Genomic DNA, 22,834 nt, shown 5'->3' with positions numbered 1-22,834 from the left:
CCCAGGCAATGAAGGAGTGGCTTCGTAAGAAGCATTTCAAGGTCCTGGAGTGGCCTAGCCAGTCTCCAGATCTCAACCCCATAGAAAATCTTTGGAGGGAGTTGAAAGTCCGTGTTGCCCAGCGACAGCCCCAAAACATCACTGCTCTAGAGGAGATCTGCATGGAGGAATGGGCCAAAATACCAGCAACAGTGTGTGAAAACCTTGTGAAGACTTACAGAAAACGTTTGACCTCTGTTATTGCCAACAAAGGGTAGATAACAAAGTATTGAGATGAACTTTTGTTATTGACCAAATACTTACTTTCCACCATAATTTGCAAATAAATGTCTGATTTTTAAAGAAATGTGATTTTCTGGATTTTTTTTTTTCCTCATTCTGTCTCTCATAGTTGAAGTGTACCTATGATGAAAATTACAGGCGCCTCTCATCTTTTTAATTGGGAGAACTTGCACAATTGGTGACTAAATACTTTTTTGCCCCACTGTATATAATTATCGAATAATTGATTGAGCTCTGTTCTTGGGCTTTTTTTTTTAAATGAGTATATCTTCAGATGTACACATCCACAGAACATTAAGCTCAAAAATCTTATTTATATTTGATTTTCACACCATTAATGTGTTGATGATATATTCGATAAAAGAAAAGCTGGCAAACATCCCTCATCAAAAAAAAAATCCCCGTGCAGGGATTGGCCAAGAATGGCTCATGTGACAAAAAAAAAAATGGAGATGGTTTCGAGCGATACGGCCAACTTGAGTCACCGCTGTGTCTCCGCGAGCATTTCTGTGTGTAGATCTACGCATCATGATCATGTCTAACGGGGCGGAGTTTGACTTCTAATTATTCGTAGTTAACACTCAATTTGGAATTTTTTCATGAGGGATATAAACCTAATATATCATGCACTGAGAGGCACCGGTTTAAATTATGGAGTCTCTTTGGTGACTGGCAGAGGGAGTACTGTACCCTTTACAAAATGGTGCTGGACCAGTCAGCTCAGAGACTCTGTCGTTTCAACCGGAGCCTCTGGGTGCATAGTGTATTTGATTTAATATGAGATTATTATCTAACAAAGATCATTAGGACTATTTCTAGATGCTCGTACTAATTTCAAGCTTAAATGTGCACCGTCTTGTTCTATTGGCAGATCATTTTGTTTCCTCCTAGAAATAAACACTGAGAATAGAATAAGATGGTTTTAAGCTTGAAAATGAGTCGAGATACTTAGAAATAGTCAAAGTAAATGTTTTTAAAAAAAAAAAACTAAAAGATTAGCTTTAGAATTTGACCAAGATGATGATGATTTTTTTTTTTCTCCTCCTCCAGTGTCTCATCTGTCACTTCTACCTTTTGACCTGGAGGGTGGAATGATACAAGACTTTACTTTTTAAATAAAATAAAATTCTGGTTCTCTGACATGGACACCCTCGAAACGTTCCAGGTGAGATCGATGAAATATTTTCCGTTAGTTATTTACATTCGCCTCGTAGCTCCTGCACAAAACTGTTGAGCAAACGTGTCTTGGCTGATCAACTACATTTAATCAAATGCTGCTCGGATTCAGGCGAAGCTGGTAATGTGGACCGATCGAGACTTGCCGTGTGTTTCCATAAGACGACGCATTGCTTACCAGTCGAAACATGCAGGGTGTAGTATAATACACACATCACTGAACAGAGAGAGATGAATGTGTTTGGAAAGTTCAGTAACCTTCCAGAGTGCAGCTTTCATCCTGAACCAACATGGCACAGGTTTCAGCATGTGTGAATAACAGACCGAGTCCGTGTTCTTCAGCTGCATTTATACGTTCACTTCACACTACGATGCACATGACCTGTAAATAGTGTACGATAATATTTGGTTTTACAGACTGTATAATCGTCTATATTTTGTTTCGAAAGTGAAACTGCTATGAGATTGAGGTAACACATTAAAGGTGAAAAAAAAAAAAAACCATGGTGTCTTCGTTCCTGTTCTCTTCTTAAACACACATTAATGGACACACTGGGATTGATCTGGCAGATGGTTTAGTTTTGTTTAATGTCCTCTATATTGTTTGTTTGTTTTTTTCCCCCAATATCTAGACAAAATTAAATTGATTATGGAACTGTGGCTGTATATAATTGTCTCGTACAATGTACAGAATAGCAGGAGTGATATTTATATAAATATATAATGTTACTGAATGGTGGCTAATAACATTGAGAGAGGATAGAGAAGACTATAATGAAGGCATTAAAGAAGCAACACGTGGAGGGGGGGACGGAGACATATGGGGGAGAAAGAGACGACAGCTCTACAAATATACAGTTGTGTTCAAAATAATAGCAGTGTGTTTTAAAAACGTGAGTAAAGCTCAAAATCCTTATAATAGTTTTTATTTCCATGCATTGGGAACAATGCACATTATATTCTACATCAAAACATGAAGAAAAATGAACATTGGGCTGTTCAAAAAAATAGCGGTGTCTGCATTTTTCATTACAAACTCCAAATATTTACTGTATAAACTGAAAAAATCTTAAGGATTTAGTATTCCTGTGAATCACTAAACTAATATTTAGTTGTATAACCACGGTTTCTGAGAACTTCTGGCACCTGTGAACAGGTATTCCAGCCCAGGATGATTTGACAACATTCCACAGTTCCTCTGCATTTCTTGGTTTTGCCTCAGAAACAGCATTTTTGATGTCACCCCACGAGTTTTCTATCGGATTAAGGTCCGGGGATTGGGCTGGCCACTCCATAACTTTCATTTTGTTGGTCTTGAACCCTGATGCTGCTCGCTTACTGGTGTGTTTGGGGTCGTTGTCTTGTTGAAACACCCATTTCAAGGGCATTTCCTCTTCAGCATAAGGCAACATGACCTCTTCAAGTATTTTGATATATGCAAACTGATCCATGATCCCTGGTATGCGATAAATGGGTCCGACACCACAGTAAGAGAAACATCCCCATATCATGATGCTTGCACCACCATGCTTCACTGCCTTCAGAGTGTACTGTGGCTTGAATTCAGTGTTTGGGGGTCGTCTGAAAAACTGTCTGCGGCTCTTGGACCCAAAAAGAACAATTTTACTTTCATCAGTCCACAAAATGTTTCTCCATTTCTCTTTAGGCCAGTCGATGTGTTCTTTGGCAAATTGTATCCTCTTCAGCACGTCTTTTTTTTTAACAGTGGAACTTTGCGGGAGCTTCTTGCCGATAGATTAGCTTCACACAGGCGTCTTCTAATTGTCACAGTACTCACAGGTAGTTACCGTCTTTGATCACCCTGGAGCTGATCACTGGCTGAGTCTTTGCCATTCTGGCTATTCTTCGATCCATTCGAATGGTAGTCTTCTGTTTTCTTCCACGTCTCTCTGGCTTTGCTGTCCATTTTAAAGCACTGGAGATCATTTTAGCCGAGCAGCCCATCATTTTCTGCACTTCTTTACAGTATACGTTTTACCTCTCCAATCAACGTTTTAATCAAAGCACGCTGTTCTTCTGAACAATGTCTGGAACGACCCATGTTTCTCAGGTTTTCAGAGAGAAATGGATGTACAACATGTGCTGGCTTCATCCTTAAATTAGGGCCACCTGACTGACATCTGTTTTTTCACAGAATGAATGATCTCACTAATTAAACTCCACACTGCTATTATTTTGAACACGTCCCTTTCACTTAATTATTCGATTACACAGACTCAGGAGCATGCATATCATGAATGTTGGGTCTGTTGGTTTTCTATGACTCTACTACACCTACTGGTAAATTATTTGCCATGTAGTAATATAATTTCCACCAAAAACAGTGATTGATCTGGTTAGTCGTGTTGGACTGCTATTATTTTGAACACAAGTGTATACTTCTAGTAGAATTACTTGTGTGTGTTTAGACTGCAGTTCCTCTGTCAATATCTTCAGGTTGTCTTGTTCTGTTTGACCTCCCAGATTCCAGCTCACTGCTGCTCTGTCCGTCAGCCTTCTCTACAGCTTTCTCCACCTTGTTCTCTCCACCAGACCTGAGAGAGAGAGAGAGAGAGAAATAATAAATTAGGACACTGATTTTATTTATATAATAATATATACACACACACAGTGGTGCTTGAAAGTCTGTGAACCCTTTAGAATTTTCTACATTTATGGATAAATATGACCTAAAACATCATCAGATTTTCACACAAGTCCTAAAAGTAGATAAAGAGAACCCAGTTAAACAAATGCGACAAAAATATTATACTTGGTCATTTATTTATTGAGGAAAATGATCCAATATTACATATCTGTGAGTGGCAAAAGTATGTGAACCTTTGCTTTCAGTATCTGGTGTGACCCCCTTGTGCAGCAATAACTGCAACTAAACGTTTGCGGTAACTGTTGATCAGTCCTGCACACCAGCTTGGAGGAATTTTAGCCCATTCCTCCGTGCAGAACAGCTTCAACTCTGGGATGTTGGTGGGTTTCCTCACATGAACTGCTCGCTTCAGGTCCTTCCACAACATTTCCATTGGATTAAGGTCAGGACTTTGACTTGGCCATTCCAAAACATTCACTTTATTCTTCTTTAATCATTCTTTGGTAGAATGACTTGTGTGTTTAGGATCGTTGTCTTGCTGCATGACCCACCTTCTCTTGAGATTCAGTTCATGGACAAATGTCCTGACATGTTCCTTTAGAATTCGCTGGTATAATTCAGAATTCATTGTTCCATCAATGATGGCAAGCCGTCCTGGCCCAGATGCAGCAAAACAGGCCCAAACCATGATACTACCACCACCATGTTTCACAGATGGGATAAGGTTCTTGTGCTGGAATGCAGTGTTTTCCTTTCTCCAAACATAACGCTTCTCATTTAAAACAAAAAGTTCTATTTTGGTCTCATCTGTCCACAAAACATTTTTCCAATAGCCTTCTGGCTTGTCCACGTGATCTTTAGCAAACTGCAGATGAGCAGCAATGTTCTTTTTGGAGAGCAGTGGCTTTCTCCTTGCAACCCTGCCATGCACACCATTGTTGTTCAGTGTCCTCCTGATGGTGGACTCATGAACATTAACATTAGCCAATGTGAGAGAGGCCTTCAGTTGCTTAGAAGTTACCCTGGGGTCCTTTGTGACCTCGCCGACTATTACACACCTTGCTCTTGGAGTGATCTTTGTTGGTCGACCACTCCTGAGGAGGGCAACAATGGTCTTGAATTTCCTCCATTTGTACACAATCTGTCTGACTGTGGATTGGTGGAGTCCAAACTCTTTAGAGATGGTTTTGTAACCTTTTCCAGCCTGATGAGCATCAACAACGCTTTTTCTGAGGTCCTCAGAAATCTCCTTTGTTCGTGCCATGATACACTTCCACAAACATGTGTTGTGAAGATCAGACTTTGATAGATTCCTGTTCTTTAAATAAAACAGGGTGCCCACTCACACCTGATTGTCGTCCCATTGATTGAAAACACCTGACTCTAATTTCACCTTCATATTAACTGCTAATCCTAGAGGTTCACATACTTTTGCTACTCACATATGTAATATTGGATCATTTTCCTCAATAAATAAATGACCAAGTATAATATTTTTGTCTCATTTGTTTAACTGGGTTCTCTTTGTCTACTTTTAGGACTTGTGTGAAAATCTGATGATGTTTTAGATCATATTTATGCAGAAATATAGAAAATTCTAAAGGGTTCACAAACTTTCAAGCACCACTGTGTGTGTGTGTATATATATATCAATCATACCCCCTTGTGTGGGGGGTGTTCCTGGTATACAGTGATTAGAACGTACTAAAAGTGGTCCAAGGAAGGACAACCGGGTCAGGGGTGTCGAAGGCGAGCCCGTCTGATCCGAGCCCACAGATTGCTGAAAAAGTTAATGCTGACTGATAGAAAGGAGTCAGAACACACAGTACATCGCAGTTTGCCGCATATGGTGCTGTGTAGGTGCAGATCGGTCAGAGCCCACGGTGCCCCCTGTACACCACTGACAATGGTGCAATGGAAGGAGGAGGCCTGGTCTGATGAATCACGTTTTCTTTTACATCATGTGGATGGTTGGTTGTGTGTAAGTCACATTCCTGGGGAAGAGATGGCACCAGGATGCATTATGGGAAGAAGGCAAGCTGGTGGATGCTCTGGGAAATGTTCTGCTAGGAAACCTCAGGTCCTGGCGTTCATGTGGATGTTACTTTGACGCGTACCACCGACCTAAACATTGTTGCAGACCACCTTCATGGCAACGGTATTCCCTAATAGCAGTGGCCTCTTTCAGCAGGATAATGATCCCTGACACACTGCAAAAAATGGTTCGAGGAACATCGCAAAGAGTTCAAGGTGTTAACTTGGCCTCCAAATTCCACAGATCTCAATCCATGGACGTGCTGGACAAACAAGTCCGATCCATGGCGAGCCCACCTCGCAACTGCGTGCCAGATACAGTATCACAGCACACCTTCAGAGGCCTGGTGGAGTCCATACATACCTCAACAAGGAGGACTTGGACGATATTAGACAGGTGGTTTCAATGTTATATCTGAATGGTGTCGGGTGCTTCACTCAACTTTGCACTGCACATGACGTTACTCACTAAATTAAAGGCACCATATGTAATATACATCCTACATGAATTTGTTTTTAACATTATATATGAGATAATTACATTAAATGACACTATTATGAATCATATTTGATTTAACTTAAATTCTCATAGTGTGGCTCTTACAGCAATACTTTTTAATAAATGTATGCAGGTTCTTACACGTCACAAAAACATTTTTAACCGCCACGAATGGATGAAGTGCATTTTGGAATGAAACTCTTCAATGCCTTGATGGTATGCAAAATGGCTGAATCCCAATCCACAGTTCAAAAGCAGGCAAATTATTTGGGAGCAACACTCATGCCACGGATTTACATCTGGTTTTGGAAGCGGAGGTAATTACGGGCAAGACTGCTCACCAATAAATCACCGAACCTTTAGCAATATGCATGTACTCAGACCGTTTCAACATCTCCACCCTTTGTTTGTTCTGACCTCCTGTTTAATGCTCAATCCTTCCTCGAACGTACAGTGCTGAGCGTAAATGAGTGCACCCCCTTTGAAAAGTAACATTTTAAACGATATCTCAATGAACACAAACAATTTCCAAAATGTTGACAAGTTTAATATAACATCTGTTTAACTTATAATGTGAAAGTAAGGTTAATAATATAACTTAGATTACACATTTTTCAGTTTTACTCAAATCAGGGTGGTGCAAAAATGAGTACACCCCACAACAAAAACTACTACATCTAGTACTTTGTATGGCCGCCATGATTTTTAATGACAGCGCCAAGTCTTCTAGGCATGGAATGAACAAGTTGGCGACATTTTGCAACATCAATCTTTTTCCATTCTTCAACAACGACCTCTTTTAGTGACTGGATGCTGGATGGAGAGTGATGCTCAACTGGTCTCTTCAGAATTCCCCAAAGAAAATCATTTCTTTCCACCACAAAGGTGAAGGCTACAAGAAGATCAGCAAAGCTTTACTTATCAGTCAGAATACTGTAGCAAAAGTGGTCCAAAAATGTAAGAAAGATGGAACTGCAACCGTCTTGCAGAGACGTCCAGGTCGTCCATGGAAGTTAACACCTCGACAGGAGCGTCTTCTGATGAGAAGGGTTGAAGAAAATCGGCATGCAAGTTCACTGCAGTTATCTAAAGTAGTAGAAAGCCAAACTGGGGTGACTATTTCCCGTGACACAATACGGCGTACGCTGCAGAGGAATGGCATGCATGGATGCCGTCCACGAAAGAAGCCTTTCCTAAAGCCCAGGCACAAAAAAGCCCGCCTAGAGTTTGCCAGGGCCCATGCTGACAAAGATGAAGACTACTGGGACTCTATACTCTGGAGTGATGAGACCAAGATAAATGTTTTTGGAACTGATGGCGTCGCAAAGGTGAGGAATACAAAGAAAAATGCCTGGTGCCTACAGTGAAACATGGTGGTGGCAGTGTCCTTATGTGGGGCTGCATGAGTGCTGCTGGTGTCGGGGAGCTGCATTTCATTGATGGCATCATGAATTCACAGATGTATTGCTCTATACTGAAAGAGAAGATGCTACCATCACTCCGTGCCCTTGGTCGTTGTGCAACATGACTAAACACACATCTAAGGCCACTGTTGGATTTCTGAAGAAGAACAGGGTGAAAGTGATTCAGTGGCCAAGTACGTCTCCTGATCTGAACCCAGTCGAACACCTATGGGGAATTCTGAAGAGACCAGTTGAGCATCACTCTCCATCCAGCATCCAGTCACTAAAAGAGGTCGTTGTTGAAGAATGGAAAAAGATTGATGTTGCAAAATGTCGCCAACTTGTTCATTCCATGCCTAGAAGACTTGGCGCTGTCTTTAAAAATCATGGAGGCCATACAAAGCACTAGATGTAGTAGTTTTTGTTGTGGGGTGTACTCATTTTTGCACCACCCTGATTTGAGTAAAACTGAAAAATGTGTAATCTAAGTTATATTATTAACCTTACTTTCCCGTTACAAGTTAAACAGATGTTATATTAAACTTTGTCTTGTCAACATTTTGGAAATTGTTTGTTTTCATTGAGATGTTGTTTAAAATGTTACTTTTCAAAGGGGGTGCACTCATTTACGCTCAGCACTGTATGCGCATAAAGTTCCCATGAAGTGTGTGCGCGACCTGCGTGATGTTTTAGTCAGGTAAGTTGCCAAAGGAGTGCGTGTGTTTGACAAAATTTACCCTCACCTCTTTTTAAAGAGTTTTTTGAAGGAGCTTCGGAAGCCTTTGCCTTCCTTCCTGCTCCGCTCACTCAGAGGGGTGTGGTCACCTTCATCAGACACACCCTTCCATTTTAACTCCTCCCATACTGGAGGGCCGGAGTCCTGAAATGGGAAAGAACATGCATCATGAATTGAATACAGATTTAGCTTCCAGTTAAGAGACTTGCGTTGTGTTGTGTAACCTTGTGCAGTTGTTGTGTGACCTCGTCAGCGTTGGCGTGCGCGTTGGGTTCGTGGTGATGCCGCTCTGGGCTGCTGTTCCTCAGCCTTGACTTGGCGCTTGATTGGCGCACCAGTCTTGGGTGGACCGGACTTCTGACCAGGTGGGGGCGGCTGTCGATGCTGTCCAGCTGCAAACCGTTCAGCGACTTGCTCTTTCGTTGTACCGGCTGCAAAGGCTTCATCATGCTGGCTGAATCGGGCGACACGCAGCCACGGCTGGCTCTGTAAACCCCACCTCCGCTGCGCCGCCCTCTGCTTTGGGATTGATGGTTTGGACTGACGGAGGGTTTACAGCTCACAAAAGCAATGTCGATGCTTGAGTCAGTAGAATGGGAGCGACTTGAACAGCGAGAGTCCCCGCCTCTGTACGGAAGGAATGCCTCCATTGCGTCGGTCAGGGCTGACCCTGCCCTTTCTGTCTCTGGAATCCTGTGGAGTTGAGTGGGTGTGGCTTTGTGACGAGATTCCGAGTCGGATGCAAAGGAAATGTCAGGGTGGAAACGACTAGGCTCCGCCTCCCAATCAGAGTAATAATGGACAGCTGCTTTCTTTCTGTTCTGACCGTGGGCTGGATCACTGAGAGAGAGAGAGATGTAGCTCTAATAGTTATTTGAATGAACAAATGAAATGGACTAGGTGAATAAACTGAATTGTTAGATGAGGTGAATGAAGAGATGAGTGGATGGAGCGATACATGCAGTCTGGTTACTGGATTATAGAAAGAGATTACAGTTGGATGAAGAAATGAACGGATGGCACAATGAGTGAGTAGAGTTAGTGAGATTGGCAGATGGATAGACAGAATGGTTCGATGGAGGAAAAATGCATGCAATACTGTACCAATAATTATTTAGTTGAATGGATTGATGAAAATAGCTACAATATGGACAAATTAATGAAATGGTGTGATAAGTTTAGAAAATGACAGCATTGTGAGTGGAACAGATGGATAAAATGGTTGGATGAGTGGATGGATAGAACAGCTATGTAGCCAAATGATGGGAGGGAGGGAAGGCTGGATGGATAGAGCTGAAAGACAGACTCGTAGAATGGTGGAAAGAGGATGGATCAATGGAACAAAGATAATCAATGGGATGGACGGATGGATGGCTGGAGCTGAAAGATTCATAGAATGGTGGAAAGAGAATGGATCAATGGAACTGCAAGATAATCAGTGGGATGGATGGAGCTGAAAGATAGGCTTGTAGAATGGTGGAAAGAGGATGATCAATGGCATTATTGACCCATCCCACGTGACGTCACGACAAACGCGGCTGCCATTTTGGACATGAACTACCAGTAGTCTACCACAGCCAACAACGAGGAACGACGGCGAAGCATCGAAAGGAATATAGCCATCAAAGAAAGTTTTTACTTTCAGCAAGACTTCCATCATGCCATTATATTGTTGTGCACCTGGATGTAGTAACCATCAACACACAAGGCAAGATTTATCATTTTATCGGATCCCGACAGATGCTGACCGACGGAGAAGATGGATAGCGGCCATTAACAGGAAAGACTGGCAGCCCTCGGCATACCAACGCTTGTGTAGTGCCCACTTTGTTGGAGGTAAGACGAATAAAATTAGCCAGAAAAGGCATTACGTTGCTGTTAACATTTTGTGGCGGCGAGTGTGTAACCAAATAGGTTAAAATAACCCATTGTAACCTCTTTGTTCTTCTGTAGTAGCTATTAGCTAACGACATTAGCTAACGTTGTGTTCCTTTGCTGTTGGTAGACTGTAGGACAGATCAGAGGTAATGTCCTACAAATAAGTGTTCAAAACAAGAGGAACATGTATTTGTCTCTTAAATCCAGGCCATTCCCTGTAATCTGTAACAACGGTTGGAGAAAGTAATGGCAAATAGTGAGTGCACAAACCATAGAAGGTAAACTGTACACAGCGCCAGGGCAGTGTGTTGGTATGTCTACTTTAAGATTGTGTTAGCTTATCAATGAACACACTCGTCACTCGACAAGTTTCACGTCTTTACGACAGATACTTAAATGTGTGTTAGGTATTATTGCAGGTAAACGTCGTTCTCTAAGCCTGCTAACCTCAATTTTTGCAAATACCTCTCCCTCTGCTCGCCCTGTAAATGCCCTACGTCGCTGGATAGTGAAGGTGTTTTCTGCATCTCGCTCCTTTTTCTTTTATGTTTTTCGTTTGTCGTCTTCCTCGCATTCAAACCGATTCGAACCGAAGTCCACTTCGTGTCCAAAATGGCGGTCGCGTTTACGAAGGTCACGCGAGTGGGAAGGGTCAATAAAATAATGGGATGGACGGATGGATAGAGCTGAAAGAGATTAGTCGAATGGTCAAAAGAGAGGATGGATCAATGGAACTACAAGATAATCAATGGGATGGCTGAGTGGATGGATGGAATGTTTGAAGTGGTTTTATGGAATAAGCTGATGGACAGACAGACGGAATGGTTGAATGAGTGGATGGCTGGATAATGATCAGATACAGTGGGGCAAAAAAGTATTTAGTCAGTCACCAATTGTGCAAGTTCTCCCACTTAAAAAGATGAGAGAGGCCTGTAATTTTCATCATAGGTATACCTCAACTATGAGAGACAAAATAAGAAAAAAAAATCCAGAAAATCACATTGTCTGATTTTTAAAGAATTTATTTGCAAATTATGGTGGAAAATAAGTATTTGGTCAATAACAAAAGTTCATCTCAATACTTTGTTATATATCCTTTGTTGGCAATGACAGAGGTCAAACATTTTCTGTAAGTCTTCACAAGGTTTTCACACACTGTTGCTGGTATTTTGGCCCATTCCTCCATGCAGATCTCCTCTAGAGCAGTGATGTTTTGGGGCTGTCGCTGGGCAACACAGACTTTCAACTCCCTCCAAAGATTTTCTATGGTGTTGAGATCTGGAGACTGGCTAGGCCACTCCAGGACCTTGAAATGCTTCTTACGAAGCCACTCCTTCGCTGCCCGGGCAGTGTGTTTTGGATCATTGTCATGCTGAAAGACCCAGCCACGTTTCATCTTCAATGCCCTTGCTGATGGAAGGAGGTTTTCACTCAAAATCTCACGATACATGGCCCCATTCATTCTTTCCTTTACACGGATCAGTCGTCCTGGTCCCTTTGCAGAAAAACAGCCCCAAAGCATGATGTTTCCACCCCCATGCTTCACAGTAGGTATGGTGTTCTTTGGATGCAACTCAGCATTCTTTCTCCTCCAAACACAAGAAGTTGAGTTTTTACCAAAAAGTTCTATTTTGGTTTCATCTGACCATATGACATTCTCCCAATCCTCTTCTGGATCATCCAAATGCTCTCTAGCAAACTTCAGACGAGCCTGGACATGTACTGGCCTAAGCAGGGGGACACGTCTGGCACTGCAGGATTTGAGTCCCTGGTGGCGTAGTGTGTTACTGATGGTAGCCTTTGTTACTTTTGTCCCAGCTCTCTGCAGGTCATTCACTAGGCCCCCCCATGTGGTTCTGGGATTTTTGCTCACCGTTCTTGTGATCATTTTGACCCCACGGGGTGAGATCTTGCATGGAGCCCCAGATCGAGGGAGATTATCAGTGGTCTTGTATGTCTTCCATTTTCTAATAATTGCTCCCACAGTTGATTTCTTCACACCAAGCTGCTTACCTATTGCAGATTCAGTCTTCCCAGCCTGGTGCAGGTCTACAGTTTTGTTTCTGGTGTCCTTTGACAGCTCTTTGGTCTTGGCCATAGTGGAGTTTGGAGTGTGACTGTTTGAGGTTGTGGACAGGTGTCTTTTATACTGATAACGAGTTCAAACAGGTGCCATTAATACAGGTAACGAGTGGAGGACAGAGGAGCCTCTTAAAGAAGAAGTTACAGGTCTGTGAGAGCCAGAAATCTTGCTTGTTTGTAGGTGACCAAATACTTATTTTACTGAGGAATTTACCAATTAATTCATTAAAAATCCTACAATGTGATTTCCTGGATTCTTTCCCCTCATTCTGTCTCTCATAGTTGAAGTGTACCTATGATGAAAATTACAGGCCTCTCTCATCTTTTTAAGTGGGAGAACTTGCACAATTCGTGGCTGACTAAATACTTTTTTGCCCCACTGTAGATCGGTGGAATGACGAATGGATTAATGGAACAGAGGGCGGAGGGTTGGATGTAACAGATGGATGAGTGGATTATAAAATGGACAGATGAACGGAATCCTTGAATCGCTGGATGGATTGAATAGTGCTGTGTGTTAAAGTTGGTGACTCACGTCAGTGCACTTGTGCTACTGAAATGTGAGGAACTCTCATAGTCCACTTTATACAGCTGCTTAACTGAAGATCTGAATCGTACACAAGAAACACCAGGTCAATTAGACACACAACACACACTTAACTGAACGCTTCTTACACACACACACACTCATCACAATACAACAGTGATACGATGATGGATTGACCTGCTGAATTCCTTGCGTGTGTGTGCCACCCGGTCCGGCTGGTGTGTGCACAGGTTGTGTGTGTGTTCTCTGGAGTGTGTGAGGAGGTCCTGGTTGTGCTGGAGGAGGTTACTGTACTGGGTGGTGAAGGATCGTAGATGCTGCACACACACAAGCAGCAGGTAATAATCTGGATGCTCAGATTCCGTCTGATGCAACAGACTCTAAACACACACACACACAGAACCCAGAAGTAACACGTACACAGTCAGTATCCTGTTTTCACATGATGCTGTAACACACAAACACATTTGTACATCTCACTCTCAAAAATCAGCAGGTAGGTGTGGAAACGGATGAAGTATTAAAATGAACAAGTCAATGTATGGATAGATGAGTGGAATGTTTGGTAACATGGATGGATGGATGGATGGCATAGTTAGATGGACACCTGTAAGAGCCTGAGGTATTCTGGGATACGCTGGACCGGCTGGAGCAGCAGAGTGTGTAGGGATGGACATGTCTCATCTCCTGTGATGTCACCCTAGATTAGAATATGCACAGCCAATCAGGACACACCTTTCACTCACCACATCTGATCTGTGTGTGTGTGTGTGTGTGTGTACCTCTAGCAGGCCAACAGGTTTTGAGAATAAGCAGGCGGATGAAAGGCACTCAGGGAGCTCCTTTAGATAGGACGTGTAGTTGTCCAGAAAATCACTCTGTGAAACAAACACACACACACACACCAGCTTTTACCCCTCATTTCATCTGAATGTTGGCTCATCATTAACACTATGCCTTTTCAGTGGGACTGATGCACACAAGCCACACCTCCTTTACCAGGAACAACATACACATAAGCCACGCCTCCTTCACTGGGACTGGCATGCACATAAGCCACGCCTCCTTCACTGGGACTGGCCTGCACATAAGCCACGCCTCCTTCACTGGGACTGACATGAACATAAGCCACGCCTCCTTTACCAGAAATAACATGAACATAAGCCACGCCTCCTTCACTGGGACTGGCATGCACATAAGCCACACCTCCTTTACCAGGAACAACATACACATAAGCCACACCCTGATCACTGGGACTGGCATGCACATAAGCCACGCCTCCTTCACTGGGACTGGCATGCACATAAGCCACGCCTCCTTCACTGGGACTGACATGAACATAAGCCACGCCTCCTATAACAGGAATAACATGCACATAAGCCACGCCTCCTTTACCAGAAATAACATGAACATAAGCCACGCCTCCTTCACTGGGACTGGCATGCACATAAGCCACACCTCCTTTACCAGGAATAACATACACATAAGCCACACCTCCTTCACTGGGACTGGCATGCACATAAGCCATGCCTTCTTTAACAAGAATTACATACATAAGCCACACCTCCTTCACTGGGACTGAGATGCACATAAGCCACTCCTACTTCACTGGGACTGGCTTGCACAAAAGTCACACCTTCTTTACCGGTAATAGAATGCACATAACAGGAATGACATGCAATAAGTTTCCCCTCAGGATTATTAAGAAAAAAAAAAAAGTTTTCTGATTCTGATAAGCCACACCTTCTTCCCTGGGACTGACGTGCATAAGCCACGCCCTTTCATTGGAACTGATGTGCAAAAGACAAAGCTCTAGTACCTCTTTATTGATGAGCCTCAGAAACACATCTCCCATGATGCCTTGCCAGTGACTCTTGAGCACACGTTCCTGCAGGAGATGCAACAGCTCCAGGTGCTGCTGGATCAGAAATCGTAAAGAGGATGGGAACAGCCTGAGACGGAAAGAGAAGGAATGCATCATGAGAGGAGAACGGTTTCAAATTTTAATACAAGTTTACATTAGAAAATTTAATGATGTGGTACTTGATCGAAAATAGCATGTGGTGCACAATTTGAGACACAAGTGTTTCAGGTCTGAGGTAATAGTAAAATGTTTATGTAAATCTCTGTGCGCGCGCGTGCGTGTTTTACCGTTTGTCTTTGAGGTTCGAGTTTTCACAGCCGTTGTAGGTGATGTTGGCCTTCAGCAGCAAAGACAGATATGACACGTACACTCTCTCTGACTCCAACAGCTCCAGAGCAGCTACTTGCCTTTGACCTACACACAAACACACACACACACATTTAGATCAGGGGTACTCAAACATTTGGGGCAGATACCTCCAAACGGACACTGTGAATTCTCTGAGACCCCAAGCTGTTTTCATCTCAATATAAAAATATTAACGTGTGTGTGTGTGTGTGAGAGAGAGAGAGACGCACTCATGTCCTGGCTGATCTGTTCTGTCAGGTCTCGGCTCTCTCTCCTTTCCCGCCACAGTGGAGCTTTAGGATGAGTCCTGAAATCACTGGCATCCTGCTCAGAACCTAACGCGCGCGCACACACACACACAGCCAATAGCAAACAGCAACCTGTCTCTTTCTGAAAGGTGCATCTAATCAGAAGATCCAGTGTAAATGTATCTGAAAGGACTGTCAGAGATCCACTCACTCTGACTGGTTGGCAGGCTGCTGATGTAATGCTGAATGAGTCTCAGTTGTGTTTGGCTGCACGGAGAGGTGTGGCCATCCACTAGCTCCTCCCCCCTTGAGAATTTTCTATCAATAACATGGGTAAGAAATATTTCAGCTAAAAAAATGTCTGTCAGATTTCTGTAGCGCGCATTACCTGTGTCGTGTCCTCGGTAGCGCGCGTTAAACGCGTCATGCCCTCTGTAGCGCCCGTTACCTGCGTCGTGTCCTCTGTAGCGCCCGTTACCTGCGTCGTGTCCTCTGTAGCGCCCGTTACCTGCGTCGTGTCCTCTGTAGTGCGTTACCTGCGTCGTGTCCTCTGTAGTGCGTTACCTGCGTCGTGTCCTCTGTAGTGCGTTACACGCGTCGTGTCCTCTGTAGTGCGTTACACGCGTCGTGTCCTCTGTAGTGCATTACACGTGTCGTGTCCTCTGTAGTGCGTGTTACCTGCGTCGTGTCCTCTGTAGTGTGTTACACGCGTCGTGTCCTCTGTAGCGCTCGTTACACGCGTCGTGTCCTCTGTAGCGCCCGTTACCTGCGTCGTGTCCTCTGTAGCGCCCGTTACCTGCGTCGTGTCCTCTGTAGCGCTCGTTACCTGTGTCGTGTCCTCTGTAGCGCCCGTTACCTGCGTCGCGTCCTCTGTAGCGCGCGTTACACGCGTCGCGTCCTCTGTAGTGCGTTGCACGCGTCGCGTCCTCTGCAGTGCGTTGCACGCGTCGCGTCCTCTGCAGCGCGCGTTACCTGCGTCGCGTCCTCTGCAGCGCGCGTTACCTGCGTCGCGTCCTCTGCAGCGCGCGTTACCTGCGCCGCGTCCTCTGCAGCGCGCGTTACCTGCGTCGCGTCCTCTGCAGCGCGCGTTACCTGCGTCGCGTCCTCTGCAGCGCGCGTTACCTGCGTCGCGTCCTCTGTAGTGCATGTTACCTGCGTCGCGTCCTCTGCAGCGCGTTACCTGCGTCGCGTCCTCTGCAGCGCGTTACCTGCGTCGCGTCCTCTGCAGCGCGTTACCTGCGTCGCGTCCTCTGCAGCGCGTTACCTGCGTCGCGTCCTCTGCAGCGCGTTACCTGCGTCGCGTCCTCTGCAGCGCGTTACCTGCGTCGCGTCCTCTGTAGTGCGTGTTACCTGCGTCACGTCCTCTGTAGTGCGTGTTACCTGCGTTGCGTCCTCTGTAGTGTGTGTTACATGTGTTGTGTCCTCGGTAGTGCATTACCTGTGTTTTGTCCTCTGCAGTGCGTTACATGCGTCCTGTCGTCTGTAGTGCGTTACATGCGTCGTGTCCTCTGTAGTGCGCGTTACATGCGTCGTGTCCTCTGTAGTGCGCGTTACATGCGTCGTGTCCTCTGTAGTGCGTTACCTGTGTTTTGTCCTCTGCAGTGCGTTACATGCGTACTGTCGTCTGTAGTGCGTTACATGCGTCGTGTCCTCTGTAGTGCGTTACATGCGTCCTGTTGTCTGTAGTGCGTTACATGCATCGTGTCCTCTGTAGTGCGTGTTACATGTGTCGTGTCCTCGGTAGTGCGTTACCTGTGTTTTGTCCTCTGCAGTGCGTTACATGCGTACTGTCGTCTGTAGTGCGTTACATGCGTCGTGTCCTCTGTAGTGCGTTACATGCGTCGTGTCCTCTGTAGTGCGTTACATGCGTCGTGTCGTCTGTAGTGCGTTACATGCGTCGTGTCCTCTGTAGTGCGTTACATGCGTCGTGTCCTCTGTAGTGCGCGTTATATGCGTCGTGTCCTCTGTAGTGCGCGTTACATGCGTCGTGTCCTCTGTAGTGCGTTACCTGTATTTTGTCCTCTGCAGTGCGTTACATGCGTACTGTCGTCTGTAGTGCGTTACATGCGTCGTGTCCTCTGTAGTGTGTTACATGCATCCTGTCGTCTGTAGTGCGTTACATGCATCGTGTCCTCTGTAGTGCGTGTTACATGTGTCGTGTCCTCGGTAGTGCGTTACCTGTGTTTTGTCCTCTGCAGTGCGTTACATGCGTACTGTCGTCTGTAGTGCGTTACATGCGTCGTGTCCTCGGTAGTGCGTTACCTGTGTTTTGTCCTCTGCAGTGCGTTACATGCGTACTGTCGTCTGTAGTGCGTTACATGCGTCGTGTCCTCGGTAGTGCGTTACCTGTGTTTTGTCCTCTGCAATGCGTTACACACGTCATGTCCTCTGTAGTGCGTTACACGCGTCCTGTCATCTGTAGTGCGTTACACGCGTCGTGTCCTCTGTAGTGCGTGTTACATGCGTCGTGTCCTCGGTAGTGTGTTACCTGTGTCGTGTCCTCTGTAGTATCTCCAGATCTTTCTGTAGCTCTTTTTGTCTGATGTTAAGTTCAGACATCTGAGACAGAGCAATGCCTGTGTCCTCCTGCAAAACATCAAATGTTAAAAACAACGTTCACAATTGTACAGAACTGAACGCTGTATGTACACGGCAGGTGCGGCAGGTGTTTCATCATTTTCTTTCTCAGCTCCTTTATTATCTCGAGATTAATGTGCGTCTTGTGCACCTGGAGTGTGTTCAGCGTATTTCTCAGAGACAGGATTTTCTCGGCTGTGTCTCTCTGGCACTCAGACACTTTCTCTTCCAAATGGCTGTTGCTCTGCTGTAAGGCGGCGATCTCCTGAACCACGCCCCTGAGTCCTTCCTTAAGCTCCGCCCACAGGGCCTGCAACTGTAATGTTGGAGGTGTAAAGCTGAATAAATACAAAGTTCATAATCTATAAACGATTAGATATATACATTTGTGAGCTAGCTTGGTGACATTATTGAAACCACCACCCCAGTGGGGTGTGCTGCTCAAAAGTAAGTACCCCCTTTGACTTACATACTGATTCTAAAAGTGACAGAATTGAAGTGAATTTTTGGTTTCTGCTCAGAGTAAGGATAATCAAGTGCAATTTCCTTTTGAATATGGATATAAACAAAACCAAAAATAATTTATTCTGAGTCTTTAAAATACCCTTCATGATTATTGGCACCCCTTGTAAAGGTTAATAAAAAGAGTTAGAAAAAAAAATCCACCTTTTGGTGAAGTCACTTCATCTTGCACTTAAAAAAAAATTCCATCATTTATTTGAAATCAATTTATTCAGAGAAAAACAAATCGGCCTGAAGTTTGCCAAACACTCCTACTACTTTGACTGGAAGTGTGTTCTCTGGTCTGATGAAACAAAATTGTAGCCTTTTGACAAGAAACAAACACTCGTTGTGGGTTTGGTGTAAAAAGAAGGATGGCTGTAATGAAAAGAACCCGATCCCAACTGTAAAGTATGGTGGAAGTTCTTTCATGTTTGTTTTGGGGCCGTTTTTCCTCCAAAGACCCTGAAAACCTTGTATATGGCATCATGGACTCCATGAAATACCTGGACATTTTAAATCAGAATCTGGCCACGTCTGTCGGGAAACAAAAACTGGGTCGTCATTGGATCTTCCAGCAGGACTGTGATCCAAATCATATGTCCAGAACAACACAAAAATGACTCACTGGGGGCGTCGTGGCTCAGGTGGCTAAGGCGCCATACCATAAATCCGATAAATCCGGGGACCCGGGTTCGATTCCGACCCGAGGTCATTTCCCGATCCCTCCCTGTCTCTCTCTCCAGCTCATTTCCTGTCCTGTCTCTACACTGTCCTATCCAATAAAGGTGAAAAAAGTCCAAAAAAATATCTTTAAAAAAAAAAAAAATGGCTCACTGAGGACAGAATCAAGCTTCTGCCCTGGCCATCTCAGTCCCCTGACCTGAACCCCAGTGAAAAAGCTGAAGTGCAGCGAGAGCACGAGCAGAGAGGGCTGAAGACCCTGGATGATGTGGAGAGAGTGTGTAAAGAGGAACGGTCTCAGATGCCCTGCTCTGTATCTCCAACCTTATAAAATGTTACAGGAGAGACTCGGCGCTGTTTTACTGACAGAGGAGGTTGGTACAAAGTATTAAATGCAGGGGCGTAAATAACAGTGACTGTGTGTGAGTAAGCTAATCAAAAAGAATAGACCAGACATACAAAGATGTAAAATGACTGAAATGTGTAACATGGCTTTGACAAAATATTATATTATTTACAAGGTCAGTTACTGAATGAAATCATGGATCAGCGAAGCGAGAAGGATTAACCAAACTCTGTCACATAAATAGACCAAACTAGTAAAATCTACTCGTAGCTAACTGACTGAAAGCTTCTTTGAGGTAACACAGTTCTTCTTTGAGCTGAATTTGGTTGCACTTCAATCACACTCTCTTCATTAAGGCTTAATGTCTTTTAACAACATTGGACACACACACACACACACACAAAACACACAATCATGTGAAAGCTATCAGAGAGAGAGAGAAGGAAAGCAAGAAAGAGAGAAGAAAAGCGAGAAGGAGAGACAGAGAGAGAGAGAGAGAGAGAGAGAGAGAGAGAGACAGACAGACAGAAGGGGAGAGAGAGAGACACACACACAGACAGAGGGGGGGAGAGAGAGATAAGGACAGAGAGAGAAGGAAACCAAGAGGGAGGAGAGAGAGACAGAGCGCGAGAGAGAGAGAGAGAAGGAAAGCAAGAAAGAGAGAAGGAAAGCGAGAAGGAGAGAGACACAGACAGAAGAAGGGGAGAGAGGAGAGAGAGAGACACACACACAGTGAGGGGGAGAGAGAGAGGACAGAGAGAAGGAAAGCAAGAAGGAGAGAGAGAAGGAAAGCGAGAAGCAGAGAGAGAGACACAGACAGAAGGGGAGAGAGAAATAAGGAGAGAGAGACACAGACAGAAGGGGAGAGAGAAATAAGGAGAGAGAGAAGGAAAGCAAGAAGCAGAGAGAGAGAGACACACACAGAGAGAGAAGGGGAGAGAGAAGGAGAGAGACACAGTGAGGGAGAGAGAGAGGACAGAGAAGGAAAGCAAGAAGGAGAGAGAGAAGGAAAGCAAGAAGCAGAGAGAGACACACAGACAGAAGGGGAGAGAGAAATAAGGAGAGAGAGAAGGAAAGCGAGAAGCAGAGAGAGAGACAGACAGAAGGGGAGAGAGAAATAAGGAGAGAGAGACACAGACAGAAGGGGAGAGAGAAATAAGGAGAGAGAGAAGGAAAGCAAGAAGCAGAGAGAGAGAGACACACACAGAGAGAGAAGGGGAGAGAGAAGGAGAGAGACACAGTGAGGGAGAGAGAGAGGACAGAGAAGGAAAGCAAGAAGGAGAGAGAGAAGGAAAGCAAGAAGCAGAGAGAGACACACAGACAGAAGGGGAGAGAGAAATAAGGAGAGAGAGAAGGAAAGCGAGAAGCAGAGAGAGAAAGACACACAGACAGAGAAGGGGAGAGAGAGATAAGGAGAGAGAGAAGGAAAGCGAGAAGCAGAGAGAGAGATACAGAGAAGGGGAGAGAGAGACAAGGAGAGAGAGAAGGAAAGCGAGAAGCAGAGAGAGAGAGAGACACACACAGAGAGAGAAGGGGAGAGAGAAGGAGAGAGAAGGAAAGCGAGAAGCAGAGAGAGAGACACACAGACAGAGAAGGGGAGGGAGAGAGAAGGAAAGTGAGAGAGAGAGAGAGAGAGAGAGAGAGATATTCGCTAAAAGAACAGAAGAAATTCTACCTGAACCATGTGCAGATCTGGATCATCCATGTATGCATCTGCATCTAAAATAAAAAGTGGTGTGTATACACACACACACACACACACAGTAAGTGTTTAGAACTCCTATGACTTCTCAAGTTTTAATGGCTTCCTTCTTTAAGTCCCTTTCACTAGTTTGTTGTCTGTTACATTTAAAACATTTTATTTATCGTTATTTAACGCACATCATTAAGTCTTAATTAACGAAGACAATAATCCCAGATAAATATGCTCAGAACGTTTACTCAGGTATTCATCAGGTTTTAAGAAAGTTACACAAATAGCACTGTACTGCAAAACATCATTTCTTTTTGAGAGAAAATCTCTTTAATATGGGTGAATTTATCTGATATTTCTTATCAGAAGATGATTAGCATCTAAAGTTAAGCTCAATCTTCTATTCGAGTTCTAATAACCCAGGAGGAATTATTAGATAAATTCACTGATATTAAAGAGATTCTCGATAATCATTTTTGCAGTGTGCTGCAATATTCTGAAAACATCACGGAGTAATCACTTGTGCACTGAACATATCCAAACAAACTACAGCTGTGAGTAAACTCACTCACTATAGAATACACCCTCACAGACGGAGATGGAAGGAGAGAGAGGAGAGAAGGAAAGAAAGGGAGAGAGATGGAAAGAGAGAGAGAAGAAAAGAAAGAGGGAGAGAGAAGGAAAGAATAGGAAAGAGATGGAAAGAAAGAGGGGAAAGAAGGGGGAGAGAGAAAAAGAGGGTGAGAGAAGGAAAAAGGGAGAGAGGGGAAGAAGGAGAGAGAGAGGGGAAGAAAGAGGGAGAGAGAAGGAAAGAGAGAGAAGGAAAGAAAGAGGGGAGAGAGAGAAGGAAAGAAAGAGGGAGAGAGAAGGAAAGAAAGGGAGAGAGATGGAAAGAGAGGAAAGAGAAGGAAGGAAAGAAATAGGGAGAGAAGAGAGAAGAAAAGAAAGAGGGAGAGAGAAGGAAAGAATAGGAAAGAAAGAGGGGAAAGAAGGGGGAGAGAGAAAAAGAGGGTGAGAGAAGGAAAAAGGGAGAGAGAGGGGAAGAAGGAGAGAGAGAGGGGAAGAAAGAGGGAGAGAGAAGGAAAGAGAGAGAAGGAAAGAAAGAGGGGAGAGAGAGAAGGAAAGAAAGAGGGAGAGAGAAGGAAAGAGAAGGAGAGATGGAAAGAAAGAGGGAGAGAGAGAAGGAAAGAAAGACGGACAGACGGATGGGGTGATTCCTATATCCCCCCTCCCCCCGTTTGCAGGGGGTATAAGGAGTATTTTAGAAATCGCTTGTAATTGCAGCTAAAACGTTCCATAAAGGTGTTTTTCACGTAAAGACGTCGTGC

General features: G+C 44.3%; 1 protein-coding gene across 2 annotated transcripts; it reads right to left on the bottom strand.

Annotated features, from left to right (window-relative positions):
* Positions 1 to 1,756: 1,756 nt before the first annotated feature.
* On the bottom strand, positions 1,757 to 21,852 carry arhgef33 (Rho guanine nucleotide exchange factor (GEF) 33). Of its 2 annotated transcripts, XM_060933357.1 has the most exons (14): positions 21,489 to 21,851; positions 18,434 to 18,598; positions 18,194 to 18,291; positions 15,917 to 16,023; positions 15,688 to 15,792; positions 15,397 to 15,523; positions 15,065 to 15,197; positions 14,028 to 14,123; positions 13,853 to 13,945; positions 13,423 to 13,625; positions 13,234 to 13,305; positions 8,963 to 9,578; positions 8,746 to 8,882; positions 1,757 to 4,013 (listed from the first exon to the last, which is right to left on the bottom strand). In XM_060933357.1, the coding sequence occupies exons 1-14, from the start codon at positions 21,516 to 21,518 to the stop codon at positions 3,884 to 3,886; spliced, it is 2,112 nt and encodes a 703-aa protein (XP_060789340.1). In that variant the 5' UTR covers positions 21,519 to 21,851; the 3' UTR covers positions 1,757 to 3,883. The 2 variants fall into 2 exon arrangements, with proteins under 2 accessions (XP_060789340.1, XP_060789342.1); XM_060933359.1 differs by lacking the exon at positions 13,234 to 13,305 and having other exon boundaries at positions 21,489 to 21,852.
* Positions 21,853 to 22,834: the final 982 nt, after the last annotated feature.

This window comes from Neoarius graeffei, chromosome 11 (assembly GCF_027579695.1).
Source record: "Neoarius graeffei isolate fNeoGra1 chromosome 11, fNeoGra1.pri, whole genome shotgun sequence".
NCBI classification, from domain to species: Eukaryota; Metazoa; Chordata; class Actinopteri; order Siluriformes; family Ariidae; genus Neoarius; species Neoarius graeffei.
Note: the sequence above shows the minus strand (reverse complement) of the source record. Positions and strands in the feature narration are given on the sequence as shown.

Excerpts from the sequence above, each read along its gene's own strand:
- arhgef33 (XM_060933357.1), bottom strand. The coding sequence starts at position 21,518 with ATGGATGATCCAGATCTGCACATGGTTCAG. Across the intron at positions 18,292-18,433 it reads ATACGCTGAACACACTCCAG|GAGGACACAGGCATTGCTCT; the intron begins GTGCACAAGACG and ends GATGTTTTGCAG. Across the intron at positions 15,793-15,916 it reads CAGCCTGCCAACCAGTCAGA|GTTCTGAGCAGGATGCCAGT; the intron begins GTGAGTGGATCT and ends CGCGCGCGTTAG.